At 35.8% G+C, this 21,816-nt stretch overlaps 1 protein-coding gene across 1 annotated transcript in view; it reads right to left on the bottom strand.

The window, feature by feature from the left end:
* Positions 1-21,816, bottom strand: part of LOC150079590 (uncharacterized) — a 112,754-nt gene that overhangs the window by 50,155 nt on the left and 40,783 nt on the right. The window contains exons 3-4 of the mRNA XM_090383098.1: positions 18,500-18,627; positions 10,501-10,579 (exon numbers count right to left, since the gene is read on the bottom strand). Coding sequence (XP_090239224.1) covers positions 10,501-10,579; positions 18,500-18,627 — 207 coding nt within the window. The remainder of the gene's footprint in view (positions 1-10,500; positions 10,580-18,499; positions 18,628-21,816) is intronic.

Here is a 21,816-nt window from a genome sequence, read left to right as displayed (position 1 = left end):
ACTTTTCTTTTTTTTTTTCCTCTCCAGTGCAGCAAAAGCATGTGGCTTGCTTGCAATATATGGCAAATTGCTATATCTCCAGTGAGAGCAAAAAAAAAAAAAAAAAAAAACACTTTCTGTGATTGAAAGTGAACATAAGTAAAGCCTACAAATTTTGATATGATTTCAACTGTGTTAAAAAACACTTTCAATCCTACAGTACTGTGTTGTAGCACTTGTTATTGTTTATACATTAATCCTGTTTAATATAATTGTTTTATTTTCAATTTTTGCAGTTTTTAAGTAGTCTAAAAAATCTTTCAGAGAAATCCCACAATTGAAAAACATAGCTTCTCTAATCTGTAGCATTTGGAGACCCTAAACTCTGAATTTGAAAATAGTCCCTAATATAAATACCAAAGTGTTTTTAATGAAGACTATTCAAGAGATGAAATGCTTAGCCTGATTTAAGTTGTTAAAAAACTGCACAGTCACCATTTTATTCATTGAAGGTCTTATAGAATCATTAAAAGTCAACATCAAAGATGTCTGCAATACAGCACACTAGCAAGAGTGAAAAACATTTACTAAATCTTGGAGAACACTTTGGAACTACAAGAAGATAATGTATTCACAAATGGGAAAAAACAGTGGATTCAACCAAAAGGATGGTACTTAGAGACATTTCTACTGCCAAAGTTGTGGAAAGCCTAAAATAAGAGATTTGGGTTTTTTTGCTAATTGAGAAAGTACATTATGGCTACATGCAAGTATGTGGCACAAAATTTCCCATTAAAAAAAAAAAAAAAAAATGAAGTTCTTATAAATGCTGAGGTAGTATAAATTAAATGGCAGTACATCATTTCAAAACCTGAAGGTTTTTTGTAGAAAAAAAAAAAAAATTTCCAATATTCTTGGTGTCATTAAAGATAAAGAAATAGGTAAAGCAACTGATCTTTTGCAGTATCAGTTCAGTCAATTTCAGTGTGAGAACCTACCACATGCTATTGTGAAAGAGGACCTGATGTACAAGTGGGTCCTGGGTTAGTGAACTGAAAAGTGCACAAGAAAGCTTGAAATATTACAAATTATCCCAGTTATGCTCAAATTTTAATAATTTTTTATACCAGTGCTGAGAGAGAATATTCAGCTATTTTAGAAAAACTGAATTCAAATCTTTCTGGCAAAGCTTTGGAAATGCTGATAACCAATTCTAGACAGAAGATTCATTGATATTAAAAAACAAACTAACTTAACATTTCTGAAGAGGGAAAATGTCTGCAACAGTATCTTTCTTGAAGCAATCAAAATCAGTTTATGTCTAATAGCATAATCAAACAAATCTGCAGACAAAAAATGTTGTGTAATAATAATGTGTAAAGTATACTGTACTGGAAAATAATTCTATAACTGTATTTAATATACAATGTGCATTTTGCCAGTGAAATTTAGTTTCGACTGCAGTATGGAAAAAAAAAAGCCTTTTTTTGGCCTAAAAATCTGTCGTTTTCCTACAACTTTAGAAATGCCTAGTCAAGCTTTGACTCATAAGTTGACAGCTATGTAATACTAAGACTCTGAAAAGGATTGTATCATTTCTAAACAAAACCTGCAATAACAATTACATGCCAATAGACCTCTTTGAAAGAAAGAGGGTCCAAATAACACCAACTAATGCCAAATATTATTTCTCAAGTACCCTTCAAAAGCCCCTTCACATGCCTCTCGAAAGGTGAATTTAATCACACATCATCCCATTCCGCCTTCAAAGAAATTACTGCATGAATATAGCCATTTGCTGAATGGTGTGATGTCACTACATGCCTGGCAGAGAGAACTGGCATGCACAGGTCACGTTGTTTCAAAGGTTGAAATTTTTTTGGAATGCTCTGAATTCAGTGTCCCCAAAAAATTTATATGCATGCCACCCCTAGTCTAGGGCAACTAGAGTTGCTCAGTTTGTATATCAATTTCTAATACTATCTTACTACATTGACTGAATAGAGAAATAAAATTTAAGTGGGCATAAATTTTAATGTTTAGTGTTTGCTCTCACTTTGTTCAGTCAGTGAGGTTAACCCTTGTATAACACAGTAGTTAGGTTCCTATAAAATCTTGTGTAGTGCAAAACAGTGTTATACAGGACTAAGAACAGTACAAAAAGGGGATTACATTCCAAAAGCTAACAAAAATGCACCATTTTTTCATAACTATCTGAAACTTAATTTTTATTAAAAATAGTAATAACTTAAATGTTTTACAAACTGTGATACATGTCAGATAATATATTCATTTACTTTTCTTTCTCTTCATCGCTGCTAAGCAAAATCAAATGAGAACATTCTTTGTTGCAGAATATCTTCACCTTCTGAACTTTGCTTCGGCAGCATGTAGATTTTGCATATCTTCTGTTCACTTTAAAAACTCAGTAATCTGGGTTGTTCGCTGTTTGCTTGATAGATCTTTGTAAATTTAAGTTTTAGCTTTTTTTTTTATTTGCTTTCCAATATAATACAACAAAATTTTTTTTTGAAAAAAAAATGCTGTTGGGCATTTTTGTCCACCAAAGACCTGTTTCATCAGTATTGAAAACTTGTGATGTGATGTGATGTATATCCATGCTTTTCAATTTATTTGAAATTCCTCTGCATACTTCTTGGCAGCTTCATTATCAGCTGATGCACTTTCCACTTGAATTCTTATGCTATGCAATGAGAAGTGATTTTTAAATCACTCAAACCAACTTTTACAGGCAACAAACTTTGGGTTAACAGAAGATTCTCCATTTTCTTTTAAATGGTTATAAATTTAGTGCTTTTGTTTAATTACATTGCCATCTAATGGGATCAGTTTTTTACTGCTATTGTCAATCCAAATACAGTGCTTTCACATTTTTCTCAATTATTGGCACTCAGGGAAAAGCTGTCAATATTTGTAGAAATGAAAGATCCTCATTTTTATTTATGGTCCGGATCGTTGCTTAACTTAATTTTAAAGTTTTTGCAACGTATGATATATGTTTTCCCCTTTTTAAGACTATCCAAAATTTGTATCTTTGATTCTAGAAAGTTTCTTTTGAGCAGTGCTTTTTTAATTTTCCTTAGGCATAATTTAGAGCTGGAATTTAATTAACAAAGAAGTTATTCCAATATGGTTCTTAAGAACCAAGTTTAGTAATATGTACCCAAAAAAAAAAAAAAAAAAAAAATTTTATAAACAATCAAATAAAAGCAAAAATAACCTTACGAAAACCTCAAGTCAAAAACTGCACGCTTTTAAGTCACCTTATAATCTCAAATAAGTACAAGTTTAGTAGCACAGAACCTAACATGGGGATTTTCCAATAATTTTGGCATAACGACTAGCAAGTCAACAGCAGGGATTCACAAAAAAAAAAAAAGTTGAAAAATTACAAAGTAATAGGTTCCCCCCCCCCACACTAAATTTCAAAAATATCATGTTATGTGAGGTTTGCTGCAATTCTAACTGTTATATAGGGGTTGCCTGTACAACAATCCAGACTATTATTACATTCCTCCTATAAGTTGCTCGAGACATTAACAAATTCACACTTTGTAAATAGGTGTTTTTGAGGGTATGATGACAATCTGATCAAATGATGTGCAGCATGTTGCTTTAGAGTTTTCTCACAGTCAGCTCCATCAATAACTGGAAGGGGGGGAGAGAGGGAGAGAGATAAAGAGAGAAAAAAAAAAAAACTTATTCAAAGCTTTTACTGTAAATTAGAAATAAAAATGAACTTTAAACTTTTTCCCATTTTCCTAACTGGGTATAACAGTTAAGATAATTCAGGTTAAAGAAAGTAGAAAATGAGGGCAAAGGAATCAAAAGTGACACACATCACTATAGGAACCTCTCAGAGATTATGTGATTGGAGGTGAACTGTACCTGATGTTATAGCATTCACTGGCTTTCACTAAACATGACTGATAGCTGGGAGTCCACCAATTTAGATAACATGAAGTCTTGAAGAGAACTGCAAGGTACAGTAGCATTTATAAACTCTTGCTGTGAATTATAGGAGGGATGTTTACTGAGCGGTTTAGAATATTTAGGATTCTAATAAAAAATTAGACATTTCATATCAGGTAAAAATTTGAACTATATCAAAGTAAGGGTTCAGATCCCAAATTTACCAAAGGATTGGATCCTAACACATATGTACTGCCATTAATGATTTTGCCAATGAGTTTCTGGTTTCCCCAAGTTTTACTTTTCCTAACTTACAAAGGTGTGATTATTAAATCATGGGACTGTTGCAATAAAATAAATATAATGAAATATTTCATACTTCACAAGTTATTCCCTCCAAAAAAAAAAAAAAATTTGCATTGGACATGTCTCTTCCAAGCACAGAAATATTTCAAGAAGTCTTTCCTCTGTAGGCCCTTTAACACAATTTTTTTTTTTTTTTTTCTGAATGTCTTCAATAGACTGAAAATGGGTTATCTTAAATACATTTTTCAGTTTAGGTAAGAGAAAGAGATACAAGTGGGCCAGATATAGTAAGTATGGCATGTTCAGGCTTGGTTTTTTGGTCAGAAACTAACGAATAGAGGGTGCATTGTGTGGTGGAGCATCCAACCATCCTTCCACAATTCAGGTCTCTTCCTTGGAATTTTTTCCCACAGCCTTGTTATAACTTCAACATAGTATGATCAATTGACAGCCCAATTTGGTGGGGATGTATTTGGCAATAATAATTCCTCTAATATCGAAGAAAAGGAGAAGCATGGTTTTCATTTTGATTTTTTACATTCTAGCTTATTTATTTTTTTTTCTCTTCCATTGCAATGACAGGTCTTTTAGTGTCTGGGTCATACTGAAACAGCCAACTTTCATCACAAGTAATTATAGTACTTAGAAAGTCTGGATTTTCTTCAATTTTCTTAAAAACATCTTCAAACTAAGTCTGATCATTCTTTGTCCTTCATTCAAAATTTTTGGCACCATTTTGGCAGACACTTTTCTCATGTCTAAATTTTCAGTTAAAATTTGTCTGTTCCTTTGTCCATACTGAGTTGTGATGCAACCATTGTAATACTTAAACAATGATCACTTCTGATCAATGACCTTACCCAGTCCATATGTCCATCAGTTTTCATGGATACTGGATAAGTCATCCAGTCTTTCATTAGTCTTCCAAATTTTCCTTATTTTCTTTCAAATGGACCTTACCCAGTCCATATGTCCACAGTTTTCATGGATACTGGATAAGCCATCCAGTCTTCCATATTCTCTTTCTTTCTTATAGAAATCTTTTATGCCATTCAAACACATGAGTTCTTGACCTAGTGTCTTCCCCATAAACTTGACGTAACATTATAACTTTCATTTGGTGTTTTCTTTAGTTCTGTTAAAAATTTAAGGTTCATTCGTTGTTTGATTTCTTTTGTCTGTTGTTTTTCAGGAAAACTGCAAAAACACAAGGTAATGAAAACTTGTTTCATCGCAAAGCAAATGAGCATGTTGGAAAGTAACCAAGCAGGCAACTAGGGAAAAGTTCAAGGTCAGCTACTACTTTTTTCCCTCACAGGTGGTGCTTGGTGTGTAGTGGCTGCACATGCAGTTGCATTATTTCATAGCCACATCTTGTATCTTAATGAAAGGGTTATGCCTATTTAGTTTAGGAAATAGGGACAATGTAATTTTTATTTCTAATTTTCAGTTACACATAATGCACTCTCACCCAACAGCGTGATGTTTCATGAAACAATTGTCACCAATCCATTTCATGTACCTGCATTGTACTACTGCTGTGTTGTTTTTTGGAGCATTAGCAACTAATGCCTGGGGACATTAGCAACTGTTGCTCTGGGGACATGCGGTGGTCATTCCCTGACCTTTCTGCATCCTCCGTATTGTACTACTGATGGAACAGACTACACCAAAATGCTGGAAAGTAATGTGTTGTATATCACAATCTCAGTAACTATCCTCAAAGCCACCCTGTTGGGGGGGGGGGTAGGAAGAAATTACTTATTAAATTTACATTTCTCTGTTCAAGTTGTGTAATAGGAGAATATTACACAATCCCCAATTCACTGCCTCTTGCCATCGTAAAATCTTTTGGTCAAATAAATACAGAGTACTTATGTAAATAACCTAACAAGATCAAACACCAACACCCATAACTTCACTGTAGTTAATGAGTAACACTGAAGATTAATAACATTAGCATACAATGCAAGAAAGCAAGCTTATACAGCATCAGCCAAAAAAAAAAAAAAAAACACACACACCACTACGATTTCAATCCTCCGTTTGTTCCAAATACACGTCCAGCTCAGCCTTAAATTTATTTAAGCTATCAACTTCCAAAACAAAAGATGGAAATCTACCACCAATCAACTACCCACTGGCTAAAGGCAAACTTGCGCTTATCTATCCTACATCTGTCTTTCCTCAATTTGAATTTATGCCCTCTCAGGTGATTATTCTGAGCAAGAAGAAGGATCCCATCAGCATTGAGCATGCTCAAACCATTCAAGACTTTATACACCTCAATCAGATCACCTCACAGGTGCCTAGTCTCCAAACACTGTAATCTGCAAAACTTAAGCCTTTCTTTGTAAGAGCAACCCTTTGTTCCATTCACTAATCTTGTTGCCCTTCTCTGTACTTGTTCCAACAGCTCTATATCCTTCTTAAAACCAGGCCTCCAGACCAGTATACAGTACTCAAGGTGTGGCCTGACCATTGCCTTATACAAGCGGATAATCACCTCCTTATCCCTGCTAGAAAAATTCCTGTATATCATTGACAAGACACCATGAGCTACTCTTGCAGCCTGTCTGCACTGCTCAGAGAACTTCATATATGCCTGCACAATTACCCCCAGGTCCTTTTCATTCTCTACCATTGTCAGTGTAGTACCAGAGTTGATAAATTACTCTGGGGTTACTGCTTCTCATGTGTAGTACTTTACATTTGTCAATGTTAAACTTTATTTGTCACCTCTCAGCCCAACTTTTCTAGATCCTGTTGTAGCAGCATACTATCATTAGTGTACTTAACAACCCTGCCAACCTTTGTATCTTCTGCAAACTTGGACATTAAGCCTGATATACTATCATCAATATCATTTATAAATACAGTAAACAATGGACCAAAAGGACACCACTAATAACATTAATCCACAAAGAGCAGTGTCCATTGATTACACTGTCTTCTCCCACTTAACCCTCCCTTTATCCATAGCAGCAATTTGCCTCCAATGCTGCATTGCTCCAATTTGTGCAGCAATCTTCCATGTGCAACAGTATCAAAAGCCTTTCTAAGATCCAAATATATGATATCAAAAGTTATTCCCTACATTCAGTTGCTTAGTGACCACATCATAGTATCCTATCAAATTGGTCAGACAAGAGTTCCCCTTAACAAACCCATGCTGTGTCCAAGCTATAACTGAAGTCTTGTCTAGATGATCCTGCAGTGCTTCTTTAACCAGTGCCTCCATTAATTTTCCTGGAACAAAAGTTAAACTAACAGGTCTATAATAACTTGTGTTACCCTTTGATCCTTCTTTGTGAATTAGGGTCACATCTGCACATCTCCAGTCCATGGGTACCTCCCCTGAGTCCAAGGAAGCTCTCATGATTATGGCTATGCTTACTTCCTTTGCTGTTTCCTTTAATATAAGTGGATAGATCCCATCCACCCCAGGTGCCTTTCTTATGTTTATTTTCAACAATTTCTTCTCCACTTTCCTCTCAGTTATTACAAAATCATCTAGCTCACCGCCAGAGTTTAGTTCACCTCTGGCATTCCCCTCCCTGAATAACTCCGCATGTGTGAATGTAGATGCAAAATACTCATTTAGTTTGTTAGCCACCTGAGCAGGATCATCAACAGTTAAACCAATCTGATTCATCCCTTTTCTTCTAGAGTTTACACATGTAAAGAACTCTTTGCTGTGTTTTTTGCATTTTTTGCCAAAGATTTCTCATAATCTGCCTTTGCCTGCCTAACCTCCTTTGTGACTTGGCTTCCATGTCACCCATTAATTTATGTATCCCATGCATTTTTCTTCTCTGCCACATGTCTCATTAGTTCATCTGACATCCATTTAGGCCTAAACCTCAAACAATATTTCTTAGTTGCTATGTAAAGCCTAGTAGCTTCCAAGATTAATTCTTTGAATGCTTTCCATTTTGAATTTGCTGTTGGTAACATCATCAGTTGGTCCCACCATATAGAATTTAATATGGTCTCAGACTTCTGTAGTCACCTTTATGAAAGCAAAAACCCTTCCCTTTACCCTTGATTGTAGTTATCTCTTTGAGTAAATCCCACTTCAGCACACTGATCGCCTAGTGGTTCCTTTATCTGCATATTCTTAATGCATGAGAAATCACTACTGATAATCAGATCATGAGTATAACTCTCTCTAGTTGCCTCCTGAAAATGCTGATGTAGAAAACAATCATCCAATAAATCCATAAAAGCCTTACTAGCATGTGAGTGACCAACCCACAAATTCTAGTCAATATCTAGGAAATTAAAATCTCCCATTATAAGATTGATTTACTGGCCCACACCTATTTCCCTGTACAGTTTTTTTTTTATTATACTCAGAATCATTAGGCTCTAACACACTCCTACTCTCAATTTTGAATTCCCAGTGCTTATGTCACACCAAACTGACTCAACACAGCACTTTCCAGCAATGTTGACTGGCTGCACTTCCTTGGATTTTGTGTACCCCTCCTCCCTTCCTATACACACTGTACCCCCCAAATTCCAGTTCTTCATTCCTTATATCTGTGTGACACCACATCTGATATCCCAACAATATCTGCCTTTGATGTTTTGGCCAACAGCTCAAATTCATCAAATTTAATTACCAAACTCCTAGCATTGGTGTACACACAAGTATACATGCACCTGTTCCTATTCTTAGCTACCCTAATACAACATGTGCTTCCTTGTACCGCAATGACTCCCAGCAGTCTCCGAAATCCCCTGCATCTTCGGGGGATTTCAGAGACTGCTGCTCATTCCAATAGAAGCAGTGCAAGAATCACTTTCACCTCTGCCAGCAGCTACTGTTAATCTATTAGTCCGTCTATCCTCCCAAGCTAGCAGTTTTCCGACCCACCTAACACTGCCTCGATAGCATCAGCAAATATTCTTGCACCCTTTCTATTTAAGGGTATCCCATCCCTGTAGAGGCAGTCTCTCCTGTTAAGAAGCACAGACCAGGCTGAGAAAGATTCTACTCCTTGAGCCTTGCACAATCTTTCCAGGGCCAAAATGATCGACAAAGCTCTCACATCATATACTCCCTCCCATCGTGACTGGGCAGAATTGCAGACACTTTCAAATTCAACCCTAATTCATGGCTTTTTTTCAACAGTGACCTGTAATTGTTAAGTAATTCCACTGGTCTCCTACTCTTAATATCATTAGTGCCAATGTATGATGTGTATCACCTTTTGTGCCCTTAAAAGATGATATTTGCTGTACAACGTCATTAACCTCTGCCCCTGGCAGACATACCCTGGTCCTGTTCCACCTATCCTTTTTACAAAGCATGTTCCTCGTTTCCCTGATAACAGAGTTACCAAAAACTATTAGTTCCTGTGGGACCAGCGCATTCTGCCTTGGGGGTTGACACTGTGTTGCATGATGTTCAAGTGCAAGCTCTGGCATTGATGTGGGCAGCTGGGAGCTTGATGGGCCCCTCAATTTAGATCCTTCGAGGGCATCCACTCTGTCCTTCAATAGGCCCATGATCTAGGTTGTTGCCCGATTTTCTCACACTCCTTACATCATGCACACACAAAGACATTCCCGTTGGTAATATCATGTCCCATTCCTGATTGATCCACAAACATCAGACAAGCAGTGCATTTTAAAAGGCTGTGATTCAGACAGCAACTAAATATATTAAATTAAATAAATTAATTAAATATTTAAAAATAAATTAAATATATATATTTAATTTTTTTCAGTATAGTGTATTATCTCCGAGTTTCATTATATAAAACTTTCATACAAAGTAATAACTATAAACACAAGCAAAAATTGATCTCATAACCACATGGGGCTGCACCAGAAACTAAGACTGAAGTAGTGGTATATAGGAACTTATCAGCAATAGTATTACATTAGTTACATGTTCATTAGTGTTTCAGGCAAGATCTGTTCACGATTTAAACTAGAAAACCAAGTTGATTCAGTGTTCCAAGTTCAGATTTCCTATTAGAAGAAAGTGTTACTGTGACATTTGTATAAACGGCAATATTTTTTTATCTTTATTGATTAATAATAAAAATGTTACTAAAACTAGTTTGCCATTAAATTCAGGATATTCTGTTGACTTTACTAAATTAAGTGGAGTCATCTATGACAAATGACCACTAAAGCTCTCAGTGCTTTGTAGGGATGTTAAAATACCACTTACTCCAAAAAGTGAGGTTAGCTTCATGAAATACATAATTTTTCAAAAAAAAAAAAGGTTTTAAATAGTGACCAACAAAACAAAAAAAAACTTACAATGTCATCAGTTTTAATTTCTTCAATATTCAATTCATGTAGAACAGGCATCGAACAATTCAGTTTTACTGTCAACTTCCTAAAGACAAACAATTTAGTCTAAAATAGCAGATTCCAGAAAAAATGCATGAATTATATTCATCTTAAATACCAAAAATTAACTGCACACTTGTGCAACCCATTTTTACAACCTTTTTATTTTACAATTTAGTGTTTTAAGTGCACATAGCTTAGTCATAAAATAACTTAACAGAAAAATATGCAAAAACTGACAAACATTAATCTAGGGTGGTCACTGAAAGACTGAAGGGTTTGAAAAAGTCATAACTTGTTCATTTTTAATATATATTTATTTTATTTTTTACAGGTTATAGAGCATCCCTTGGAGATTAAAATGTGGCCAGTGAAAGACTGACCACCCTTTCAGAATCTTCTGAAGCGATGTTCTGGCAATGCCTAGTTGAGGAGAGCAACGACGGGTAGAGGCAGATGGATCCTCAAGGACACTCTGCCATACAGCTTCCTCTGCTGCATCAGTGCGCATAGGACCTCTTCCCAGAAGATCGCTGACTGATCCAGTTCTTTCAAACCGGGCGATTAGGTTCCAAATCATGTTATCGCTAGGAGGACTTTAAAATGTTGCTGGTATTTTCTGAGTTTCAATAATTGATCTTTCACTGGAATAGAAAAACCCAACGAGTTTTACTCGTTGCTGGACATCATACATAGCCATTTTAATCTCCAAGGGACGCTATATAACCTGTAAAAAAAGAAAATAAAAAAGATTAAAAATGAACAAGTTATGACTTTTTCAAACCCTTCAGTCTTTCAGTGGCCACCCTGTACATACAAGAAACCTTAACCAAGTTCTATTGTAAGGCTCAAAAGAAAGATGCAAACATCGGATACTTCAATCAATGTTGTACAAATTAACAAACTTATATTATAAAAATACTTCAAAAACAAAATGCCATGATTTGCACACGAAATGGGAGGTAAAGCAGCAGACTTCATTGGCAAAGTGATACTCTTGGAAACAAAGCATTCCTCTTGTCCATTGTTATCAATGGAAACTGTTCTTTTCTGTTATGCTTTGAGGGCAGTCAGTAATAATTCTGACTGCCCTCAAAGCATATAACAGAAAAGAACAAAGGGTGTAGCTAAGTAAAGATCTTTGTTAAATTCAATCCTTTAAGGTATTGACACCAAAGTGAGAACAGCCTGGATATATTAGTGATAAATACAAAAGGCAAACCCTTGATACTAGTAGAAGTTGCAGAGATTAGCTGAAGTGTGAAAAAATTATGCTCAAAATTACCCTTAGGAGAATGCGGTACATTTACAAATACCAAAAGACACTGGTAACACCTACAAAGATCTTGAAAAAGCACCCTCAAGTTCAAAGTTGTCCTGTGGCCTAAAAGTCCATCTGAATTTCATATAACCTGTGTAATGCCAAAATGAAATGAACAATGTCTAAAACAGGGACCATAAAACAGTGTTTTATGGTCCAACAAAGACCATCTTTATCTTCCAGATGGTATAGTTTGATTAACTATTGTGTGGGCTGGAGGATGGAGACAGAAAGTTGGGTTTTACATTTACTTTCATAACTGTATTATATTTTTGAGGATGAACAAAGATATTCAGATATGTTGGAAAATTTCATCCTGAACCCAATTAGAAGGCTGTTGTATCAGGTTCTTTCAAAAGGATGGGGTTGCCTTGTATTTTCTTTGTTTTATCATCATTGTGGTCTTTATCTTGCATAGATTGTCCTAACTTAACAGAAATACAGTCTGATGGAATCTTAATACATACACTAAACTATGGACAGAATTATTTTGCAGAACAAATCTTATTAGTTGAAGCAACACTAAGAAGAATAACATTACCAATCAATCAAATCAGAATTCAGTTAGGATAGCATGAAGATTAAAGTTACCTGGAAAACATTTCACAATTAGTTTTTTTTATTCAACGTTGATACAGCACATTTTCCTTTTTCAATTGGTCGGGGGAAAAAACCTATATATTTGAATATTGTTCATTATACTGTTTATATTCTGCTACTCAACTATTCTTTTATCTGTAGCAGTAACTTGCCTTTAATGTGGTTTTGTTAATGGAAGATCTTGTCTGATAAATTTGTAAAGGTATTATGAGGTAATCAAAAGAACTGGATATAAGGAATAACTGGTGGCTTACTTAAATTTTAGAAAGGCTGTTGACAATCCTAATGAATGTCTTACATAGAAGTTAAATAAATGTGGCATTGGGGTATCATGCTATAGTGGATAACAGCAGAGTTAACCAGCAGAAGAAAAAATTAATTATAAATGGGTAGTGCTCCAACTGGACTAGTACCCCCCCCCCCAATCCAGAGTCCTTGTTTTTAATGATATATCACAAGTTTCATGTCATAATTTGCTGATGATATCAACTTGGGCAGGGTTGATAACAAAAACCAGGGAATGCTACTGCAACAAGAGAAATCCAGAACTTGTCTAAGAAGTGGAAATTAAGCTACAATACCAGAAATGCTAAGATTCTAACATAGAGGAACACAGTAATCCCATTTAAATTAGACAGGTGTTTTTTAAATTAAAAAAAAAACCTGCTTGTTTAATGAAAAATAGGTGAATTATTACAAAATTGATGCCAATTACAAATCTATAATTAATTTTGTTCTATCAAGTTTTTTTGCACAAAATTAAAAATGTACTTTCTAGCCAGTACAGGGTATACCATATGGATTCTTTTAGGTAAATAGCATATATCTTCTGGTTTTTGAAAGACTTGAAAAAAACAATTATTAAAATATTTACTGAAAATTGAAAAATAAATTTATTAGAATCTGATTCTTAAACTGCCTCCGTAGCCAAGTGACCAGGAGTGGGAGTGCAGCAGCACATGCTCTTTGAGTAGACCGGGGTTCAAGCCCCTGACTGCTAAATACAGACGATCTGCCAACCCGCACTGGACCAGCGTGGCAGATTATGGTCCATTTCCCTCAGCACGACTTATTGAGAAAGCTTCCATCCTTTTTGTGGGTTGATAATGGCTGCAGTTTACTGTTTTTTTAACACACACACACACACACACACACACACACACACACACACACACACACTTGAATAGTGTTTAAAATAGTTGGAAACTGAATCTTTCATAATAAAATAAAATAGTACAGCATACAGAGACAGCAAAAAGCATATTCCTCTACACGATGCTTGAAATATAACCATATAAATAAGAATTAAAATAAAAATTCCTCCATATGAAGAATTCCTTCATATGGAGGAATTGCAGCGACATGCAATTCCTCCATATGAAGCTGAAATACATCCAATATTTTAAATTAAATAAAATAAAACATAAGCCTGTAGTATGACAAAAACTGTAGAGCGAAAACTAATTATTTATTTATTCACTTCAGTATGTCAGTAGTGTGGCTCTGCTCTAGAGTGCTGTCTGTTCTATAATTTATTTTTCGCTGCATAAGGACCACTGCCGTGCAAATCCTCTGCATTGGTGGATCGATTGGAGGAGGGAGGGTGAATTGGTACTTCGATCTTTTCACCATGGCGATGATTTGTGTAGCGATTGAAATGCAGCAATTCCATGACCATTATTGGCCTCGTGGTCCACTGTCGATATGGGGCATGATGGTCAGTCTATTTTATTTTAATTTCGTTTGGTAGTTCCTTTAACCCTCTTTTGGTGATATTTCACGTCTTTCGGAACTGGTACCTCTCGGGGGGGGGGGGGGGGGGTACCGCTAAATTAATATGTAATTGGCATTATCCTAAATTTTGTATAGTTTTTGTTAATTGAATTTAAAATTCGAAATTATACAAGGGTTTCAGGGCTGCTATTTATGTCTATTCTTTCTTTTGTTTATTTGGATTATTTTTATGTTAATTTTCGCTCTACAGTTTTTGCCATACTACAGGCTTATGTTTCATTTTATTTAATTTAAAATATTGGATGTATTTCAGCTTCATATGGAGGAATTGCATGTCGCTGCCTCTAATGAATGCTTAATTATTTACTTTATTATAATTTAACTTATGTTAAAATATATATATATATATATATATAAGATAAATGAACCAATTTATTTAGTGCAGAATATAATATATGATAAAAGGCAGAAGCAAAGAAAGTACAGTGCACCGCGGTAGCGAAAGGCTGTGTGAATCTTTTCTATTGCTTTATTATTATATATATATATATATATATAAAAACTGATATAAAATTAAATAACCCAAAGCACTTCCTAATTCATTTCACAAATATACGTGGTCTCAATTCTAATCTCAACGATGTCCATTTTCACTTGCAGTCTGCCAAACCCCATGTACTTTTTCTGACAGAATCTCAGTTATCGGTTGATTCAACTACTGCTCATCTCAGATGCCCAAATTATTCGCTGTATGATTCCTTTAGCCTCAAAAGGTGATACTTGTGCATATGTCCGTTTTGAAATTCCCTGTCAGAGACTTGGCAATTTGGAATCTCCTCTGGCTTAAAATCTCTACCTCATTGTGTCAAATTCATCTGTTTTCTCTACTGTTCTCCCAACTCCACTAATCACTTGGAGCTCTTTGACTTCCTCTCTTTGCAACTTGACTTTCTCCAATCCAACTTTCCTAACAGTGAGGTAATTTTCCTTGGTGATTTTAATGTTCACAACTCCAGCTGGCTTCCGTTTTCTAGTCACACTGACCCAGCTGGTCGAGATGCTGAGGCTTTTGCAATTACTAATGACCTTGCACAGATTGTTCATTTACCTACAAGAATACCGGACAATCCTAATTATACATCCAATATGCTTGATCTTTTTCTCACAAACAATCCATCTAAGTACACGGTCGAAGTGAGGTCCTTTAGGCACTTCAGATCACAACTTGGTGTTTGTCTCTTCTCCAATGGAACCTTTCTCTCATGGCTATTCCCAACCTCTTTGTTTGGCATTACAAGAATGCAAAATGGGATGACCTGCGAGACTTTTCTTTTCCTTGGTCGGATTACTGTTTCAAAACTTCTGATGTCAACGTTTGCTCAGATCGTGTCAGTGAAATTATTCTTGCAGGAATGGAATCCTTTATCCCACACTCCACTTTAAAATCTCGTCCTTTATCTAAACCTTGGTTTTCCAATAAATGTGCTAAGGCTGTTCAAGAGAAGAATGTTTTATATCGTAATTGGCTTGTTTCTAATTCTCCAGTTTCATTTTCTGCCTACACCAAAGCTTGCAACAATTGTAAAGCAGTTATTAATCAGTCCAAACTAGAGTTTGAACAGGCTAAGAGTAGAAAACTTGCTTCTTGCCCTAATGGCAGCCAAGCATTCTGGTCTCTTGCCAAAGCTATTGGCCGCAACTTTTGCCCATCTCTGCTCCAACCTCTGTCCAAACCGGATGGTTCTGTTGTCACTTCAGCCAAAGATAAAGCTGACCTGCTAGCATCCCATTTTTCTTCCAACTCATGTATTAATGATCTTGGTAAAACACCTCCTACCATTACCAACACGCTCCATTCAATGCCTCCTGTGGTCTTCTGTCAAAAGGATGTCAGAAGGATTTTGACGAATCTTGATGCTAAGAAAGCTCCAGGTCCCGATGGTATTTCTCCACTTGTTCTCAAAACCTGTGCTCCTGAACTTACTCCTATTCTTTGCCACCTTTTTTCACTTTCTTATTCCAAAGGTGTGTTTTTCCTTCTGCTTGGAAATTTGCTCATATCCAGCCAGTTTCTAAAAAGGGTGACAAATTCCTTCCATCCAATTATCATCCCATTGCAATTACTTCTACTCTTTCTAAAGTAATGGAAAGATCAATTAACTGCCAACTCTTAAACCACCTAGAAGCCTTCCATCTGATCAACGATTGCCAGTATGGATTCCGTTAGTGTCGATCCACTGCTGATGTTCTCGTTCCTCCACTCTTTTCCTCTTGTATATTAATGACCTTCTTCCATTGACTGGAAATCCTATCCATAGTTTTGCTGATGATAGCACATTGCATTCCACTTTCCATTTTGAGAAACCTTGTCCTGCTCAATCAGCTTCAATTTCTCGAAAATCTGCTACCAATTCCTTAAATGCCGATCTTCAGTGGGGCAAAGACAACTTAGTTGATTTCAATCCTTCTAAAACTCTGTCTTTTCTTATATCTCGCAAAAAGGATTCTTCTGCTCCTATGCTTATCTTTAGTGACACTCCGATTTCTAGGCAAGATGATATATCTCTTTTGGGGATTACCCTGACTTCTAATCTCTTGGCACAAGCACATTACAAATAATGCTTCCTCTGCATCTAAAAAACTTGGTTTTTTCTTTCGCTCTCAGTGTTACTTCTTCTAAACAGCTACTCACTCTGTATAAATTGCAAATCCGCTCTACCATGGAATATTGTTCCCACATCTGGGGTGGTGCCCCCAAAACCTCTCAGGCTTCTTGATTCCATTCAGAAGAGGGCAGTTAGGTTAATTAATGATTCATCTCTAACAGGGTCTCTCCACTCACTCTCTCATAGACGTACTGTTTCTGCTGCATGCATCTTCTACAGATACTTCCATGGGCACTGTTCTTCTGAATTTGCTTCTATAATTCCCGCTCTCTTTCAAAACAGTCCGAACACATGCCACCACCAGCCAACATCCATTTACTGTCCAACTTCAAACTCACAGAACCAACTTTTCATCTTTGTTTATTCATTCAACTGCCGTTTTCTGGAACAACCTTCCTTCATACGTATTTCCTGAAAATTACAGTCTACAGAAGTTCAAGTCCAATGTCAACAAATATCTTCTTTCGTCTTCTCAACCTCCACCCAAGCACGGTACTAAGTACTATAGGTTCTAATACCTCTCATGTTTGGGGTTTACATGAAAAAAAAAAATGCACATATACACGCCACATACACCTTCTGGAATTAGAATAATAAGCACAGCACTCTTTGCACATGCAATGTTCACGGAGTATACCTTCTAATTTTACAACTACAGCACTGTTGCTACCTATAGAAAAACATGTATTTTGAACAGGTTTTAAGTACAGAGTATTAACTAAAAAAAAAATGGCAATGTACATGGGCACTATCATCTCACAATATCATTATTTGGCAATTCAAGTTTTTTTTTCTTTTTTTTTTTTGTACATACATGAATTTGCACTTTTTTGTAACTTGTGTTCAATTAAAATCCTCTTTCTAAACAAGATTAGTCTTGTATCACTGCCTCACTTCAGTTATCCTGTATTTTTTTTTCACAGGCTTTATTTTGGTGAAAATTTTAAAACCTGCTGTTCACTCACTGCACCAAAGGTTCTATGGAAAATATTCAAGATGGTTGTGCAGAAAATGAACCTTAATGCTCATGTTGAAATCTACTTCCTTGAAACTACTAAGCATGTTGTTCAATCTTCTCATAGTCCTTTAATTTATAAAGGACTACCAAAGTTTTTACAACACTCTTGAATGTTAACTTAGCTTCTACTTCTTTCTGAGGCAAAGAAGCTTTGGTATTATCATCTTGTCTTGCAGCAGCTCAGTTTTCTGGACTGTCCCAAACATCAACAAAGGTGTTTAGAATCATTTATCTCAGGATATTTTAAAAAAATATGCCCAAAAAGGGCCTCCCCTTTACCAAAGATCTTAAACGGTTTCAGAGCCAGTTTTATATGTAGCAGTAGCCAAAGTACTTTATATACTGTGACAAGTGGCTCACTGATGAAATTCAAACAGTTCAGTACCCATAAAGTGTAATGAATATGTTCAAAATTCAATTTATTATACTAAAAAACAAAACATTATCCAATTCACATTATTAATAAAAAAAAAAATTTAAAAAAATGAGAAACCTTGCTTTTTAAGGAACTTTCCTCAAAAAAAAAAAAAACCACTAATGGGGGAGAACCAACCATGCCACTGACCTTACATACAAAGGAAAAACTACTATACAAATTTCATTTAATATCAATGAATCTTTTATTACTTCTTTGTTGTCTTATAAAGAATAGCCAACTGCTCGCCTATTTTCACAAACTCTGCTGAATTCTGAAAGCCAAGAGACCTGCTGAGTGGCAACTCACCATTTTCGTTACCAAAAGAGGTCTCACATGCCTGCAAAATAAAGAAAAAACCATAAGAAATAGCCTTAAGTAGTAGTTAATTTTCCTAATAAAATTAATATTGGTATTATCGGAGGACAGGAGATCACAACAGTATCAGTAGTAGTGGCAAATGATGCAAGGAATCAAGCTTTCATAACATCAGAAAAAAAAAAAAAAAAAATCCAACATTATTGTACATCTCTAATAACACAGAACAACAAATTTTGGGTCATATCTTTTTACATGAAAGCAATTTTATTTTATAGATTTTGGGAGGCTAAACATGGAAATAGTGCTTAAAACAGCAGATTGGCTCTTGTGTTTGAAAAAGAGCAGTACAGCATCAGTTATCCAGAATAATTAATGATGTTATACCTCTTCCTGACAGCAAAATTTTCTGGATAAGCTAATGTAAGTTAAAATTAAATAAATTGTGTTACGATGCATTAAGGTAAAAGAAAGACTTTAAATAGCATGAAGAAAAGAATTTATTTAATTAAAAATAATAACTTATACATAAAAATTTGCACATTTACATATGTCTATTCGGATTGGTATTTTACTGCAAATTTCACATGGAAAAAAAATGTTATTGTTTTTTGTGATTTTTTTTGCTGCAGTCTCATGATCAATAATAATATCAATTTTATTATATGATATTCTTCCGGGCTTTCTGCTCATTTCAGTGTTGTTTTTTTTCATTGATATTTTACTGTAAAAAAAAACTGCACAGTTTTGGGCCGATATTATTCTTACCGAATCTGGAGCTAAACTAAACATAATATAAAACAAAGAGAACAGAATATGTGATAGAAAATTGAGTTCGTGGAAGCGAATGACTAAACTAGCACTCTTGGTTTCCGAGAAAACCCATTAGTCCAATTCCAACATTTCGTCAGATATATGACACAGAAAAATAGACAGAAATACTATCTTAGCATAATAAATATTTGCCTGAAACTACCATTAATAAAAAAAAAAAGCCTTTCAAATTATTTGGGATAACTGACGTTCTATTGTAGAATATATTTATAAAAGGTGTTTTAGTTTTTTTTTTTATTTATATGGCAGTAAGATGTAGCTACAAACATACCAAGGCCTCCATAGCCAAGTGGTCAGGAGCAGGAGTGCAGTAGCACACACACTCTTGGAATAGAGTGGCGTGAAAGCAAGCCCCTGACTGCTAAATATGGTCGATCAGCCAACCTACACTGTATCAGCATGACATATTATGGTCCATTTCCCTCAACATGAATCGTTCAGGAGGCTTTCATCCTGCAGTGGTCTGAGACAGTATTTAAATTCTATACGGTGGGACCAACTGATGTTATCAACAGCAAATTCAAAATGAGAAGCATTCAAAGAATTCATCTTGGAAGCTACTAGGCTTTACATACCAACTAAGAAATACTGATCAAGGTTTAAGCCTAAATGGATGTCAGATGAACTAATGAAGATATAAGGCAGAGAAGAAAAATGTATGGGATACGTATAAATTAATGGGTGACATGGAAGCCTATGATAGATATAAGCTGGTCTGTAACCAAGTCACAAAAGAGATTAGGCAGGCAAAGGATGCAAAGAAAAACAGAGTTCTTTGACTATGAAAACTCTAGAAGGAAAGGGATGAATCAGATTGGTCCACTGGATATTGATGGTTCAACTGTTGATGTTCCTGCTCAGATGGCTAACAAACTAAAGAGTATTTTGCATCAATGTTCACACATGAGTTATTCACAGAGGGAAATGCCAGAGGCAAGTTAAACTCTGGCTGTGAGCTAGATTATTTTGTAATAACTGAGAGGAAAGTGGAGGAGAAATTGTTGAAGATAAACATAAAAAAAAGGCACCAGGGGTGGACAGGATCTATCCAGTTATATTAAAGGAGGCAGCAAAGGACGTAAGCAAACCCTTAGCCATAATTATTAGAGCTGCTTTGGACTCAGGGGAGGTACCCATGGACTGGAGATGTGCAAATGTGACCCCAATTCACAAAGGAGGATCAAAGGGCAACACAAGTAATTATAGACCTGTTAGTTTATCTTCTGTTCTAGGAAAATTAATGGAGGCACTGGTTAAAGAAGCACTGCAGGATCATCTAGACAAGACTTCAGTTATAGTTCGGACACAGCATGGTTTTGTTAAGGGAAAGTCTAGCGTGATGACCAATTTGATTGGATACCATGATGTGGTCACAAAAGAACTGGATGCAGGGAATAACTCTGATATCATATATTTGGATCTTAGAAAGGCTTTTTACACCGTTGCACATGAAAGATTGCTACACAAATTTGAGCAGTGTGGCATTGGAGGCAAATCGCTGCTATGGATAAAGGTATGGTTGAGTAGGAGAACACAGTGGTAATCAATGTACACTGCTCATCGTGGACTAATGTTATTAGTGGAGTCCCTCAGGGTTCAGTGTTGGGTCCATTGTTGTTTTCTGTATTTATAAATGATATTGATGAAGGTATATCAAGCTTTATGTCCAAGTTTGCAGATGATATGAAGGTTGGCAGGGTTGTTAAGGACGCTAATGACAGTACACTGCTGCAACAGGATCTAGAAAAGTTGAGCAGATGGGCTGAGAGGTGGCAAATGAAGTTTAACATTGACAAATGTAAAGTACTATATATGGGAAGCAGTAATCCCAGGGCGCCTCCATAGTCAGGTGGGAAGCGCAGCAGTGAGTAGCACACACTTCTTGATTAGACCGGGGTTCGAGTCAGTCACCACCAAATACGGAGGATGTGGAAAGGTCATGGAATGACTACCGCATATCCCGGAGCAATATGGCCTTAGTTGCTAATGCTCCTAAAAAAAAAATAACTAACAAATAACTAACAGTAATCCCAGAGTAACATATCAACTCTGTTGTACTACACTGACAGTGGTAGAGAACAAAAAGGACCTGGGGTAATTGTACAGGCAGATATGAAGTTTTCTGAAGATGGTCTGCAAGATTAGACCATGGTGTCTTGTCAATGGTATACAGGAATTTTTCTAGCAGGGATAAGGAGGTGATTATCCCCTTGTATAAGGCAATGATCAGGCCACATCTTGAGTACTGTATACAGGTCTGGGGGCCTCATTTTAAGAAGGATGAAGAGCTGTTGGAACAAGTACAGAGAAGGGCAACAAGATTAGTGAATGGAACAAAGGGTTGCTCTTATGAAGAAAGGCTTAAGTTTTGCAAATT

The sequence above is a fragment of the Mastigoproctus giganteus genome, chromosome 10 (genome assembly GCF_048544385.1).
Source record: "Mastigoproctus giganteus isolate SK-2022 chromosome 10, ASM4854438v1, whole genome shotgun sequence".
NCBI lineage: Eukaryota > Metazoa > Arthropoda > Arachnida > Uropygi > Thelyphonidae > Mastigoproctus > Mastigoproctus giganteus.
The sequence above is the reverse complement of the archived record's forward strand: the minus strand, read 5'-3'. Positions and strand labels throughout refer to the sequence as shown.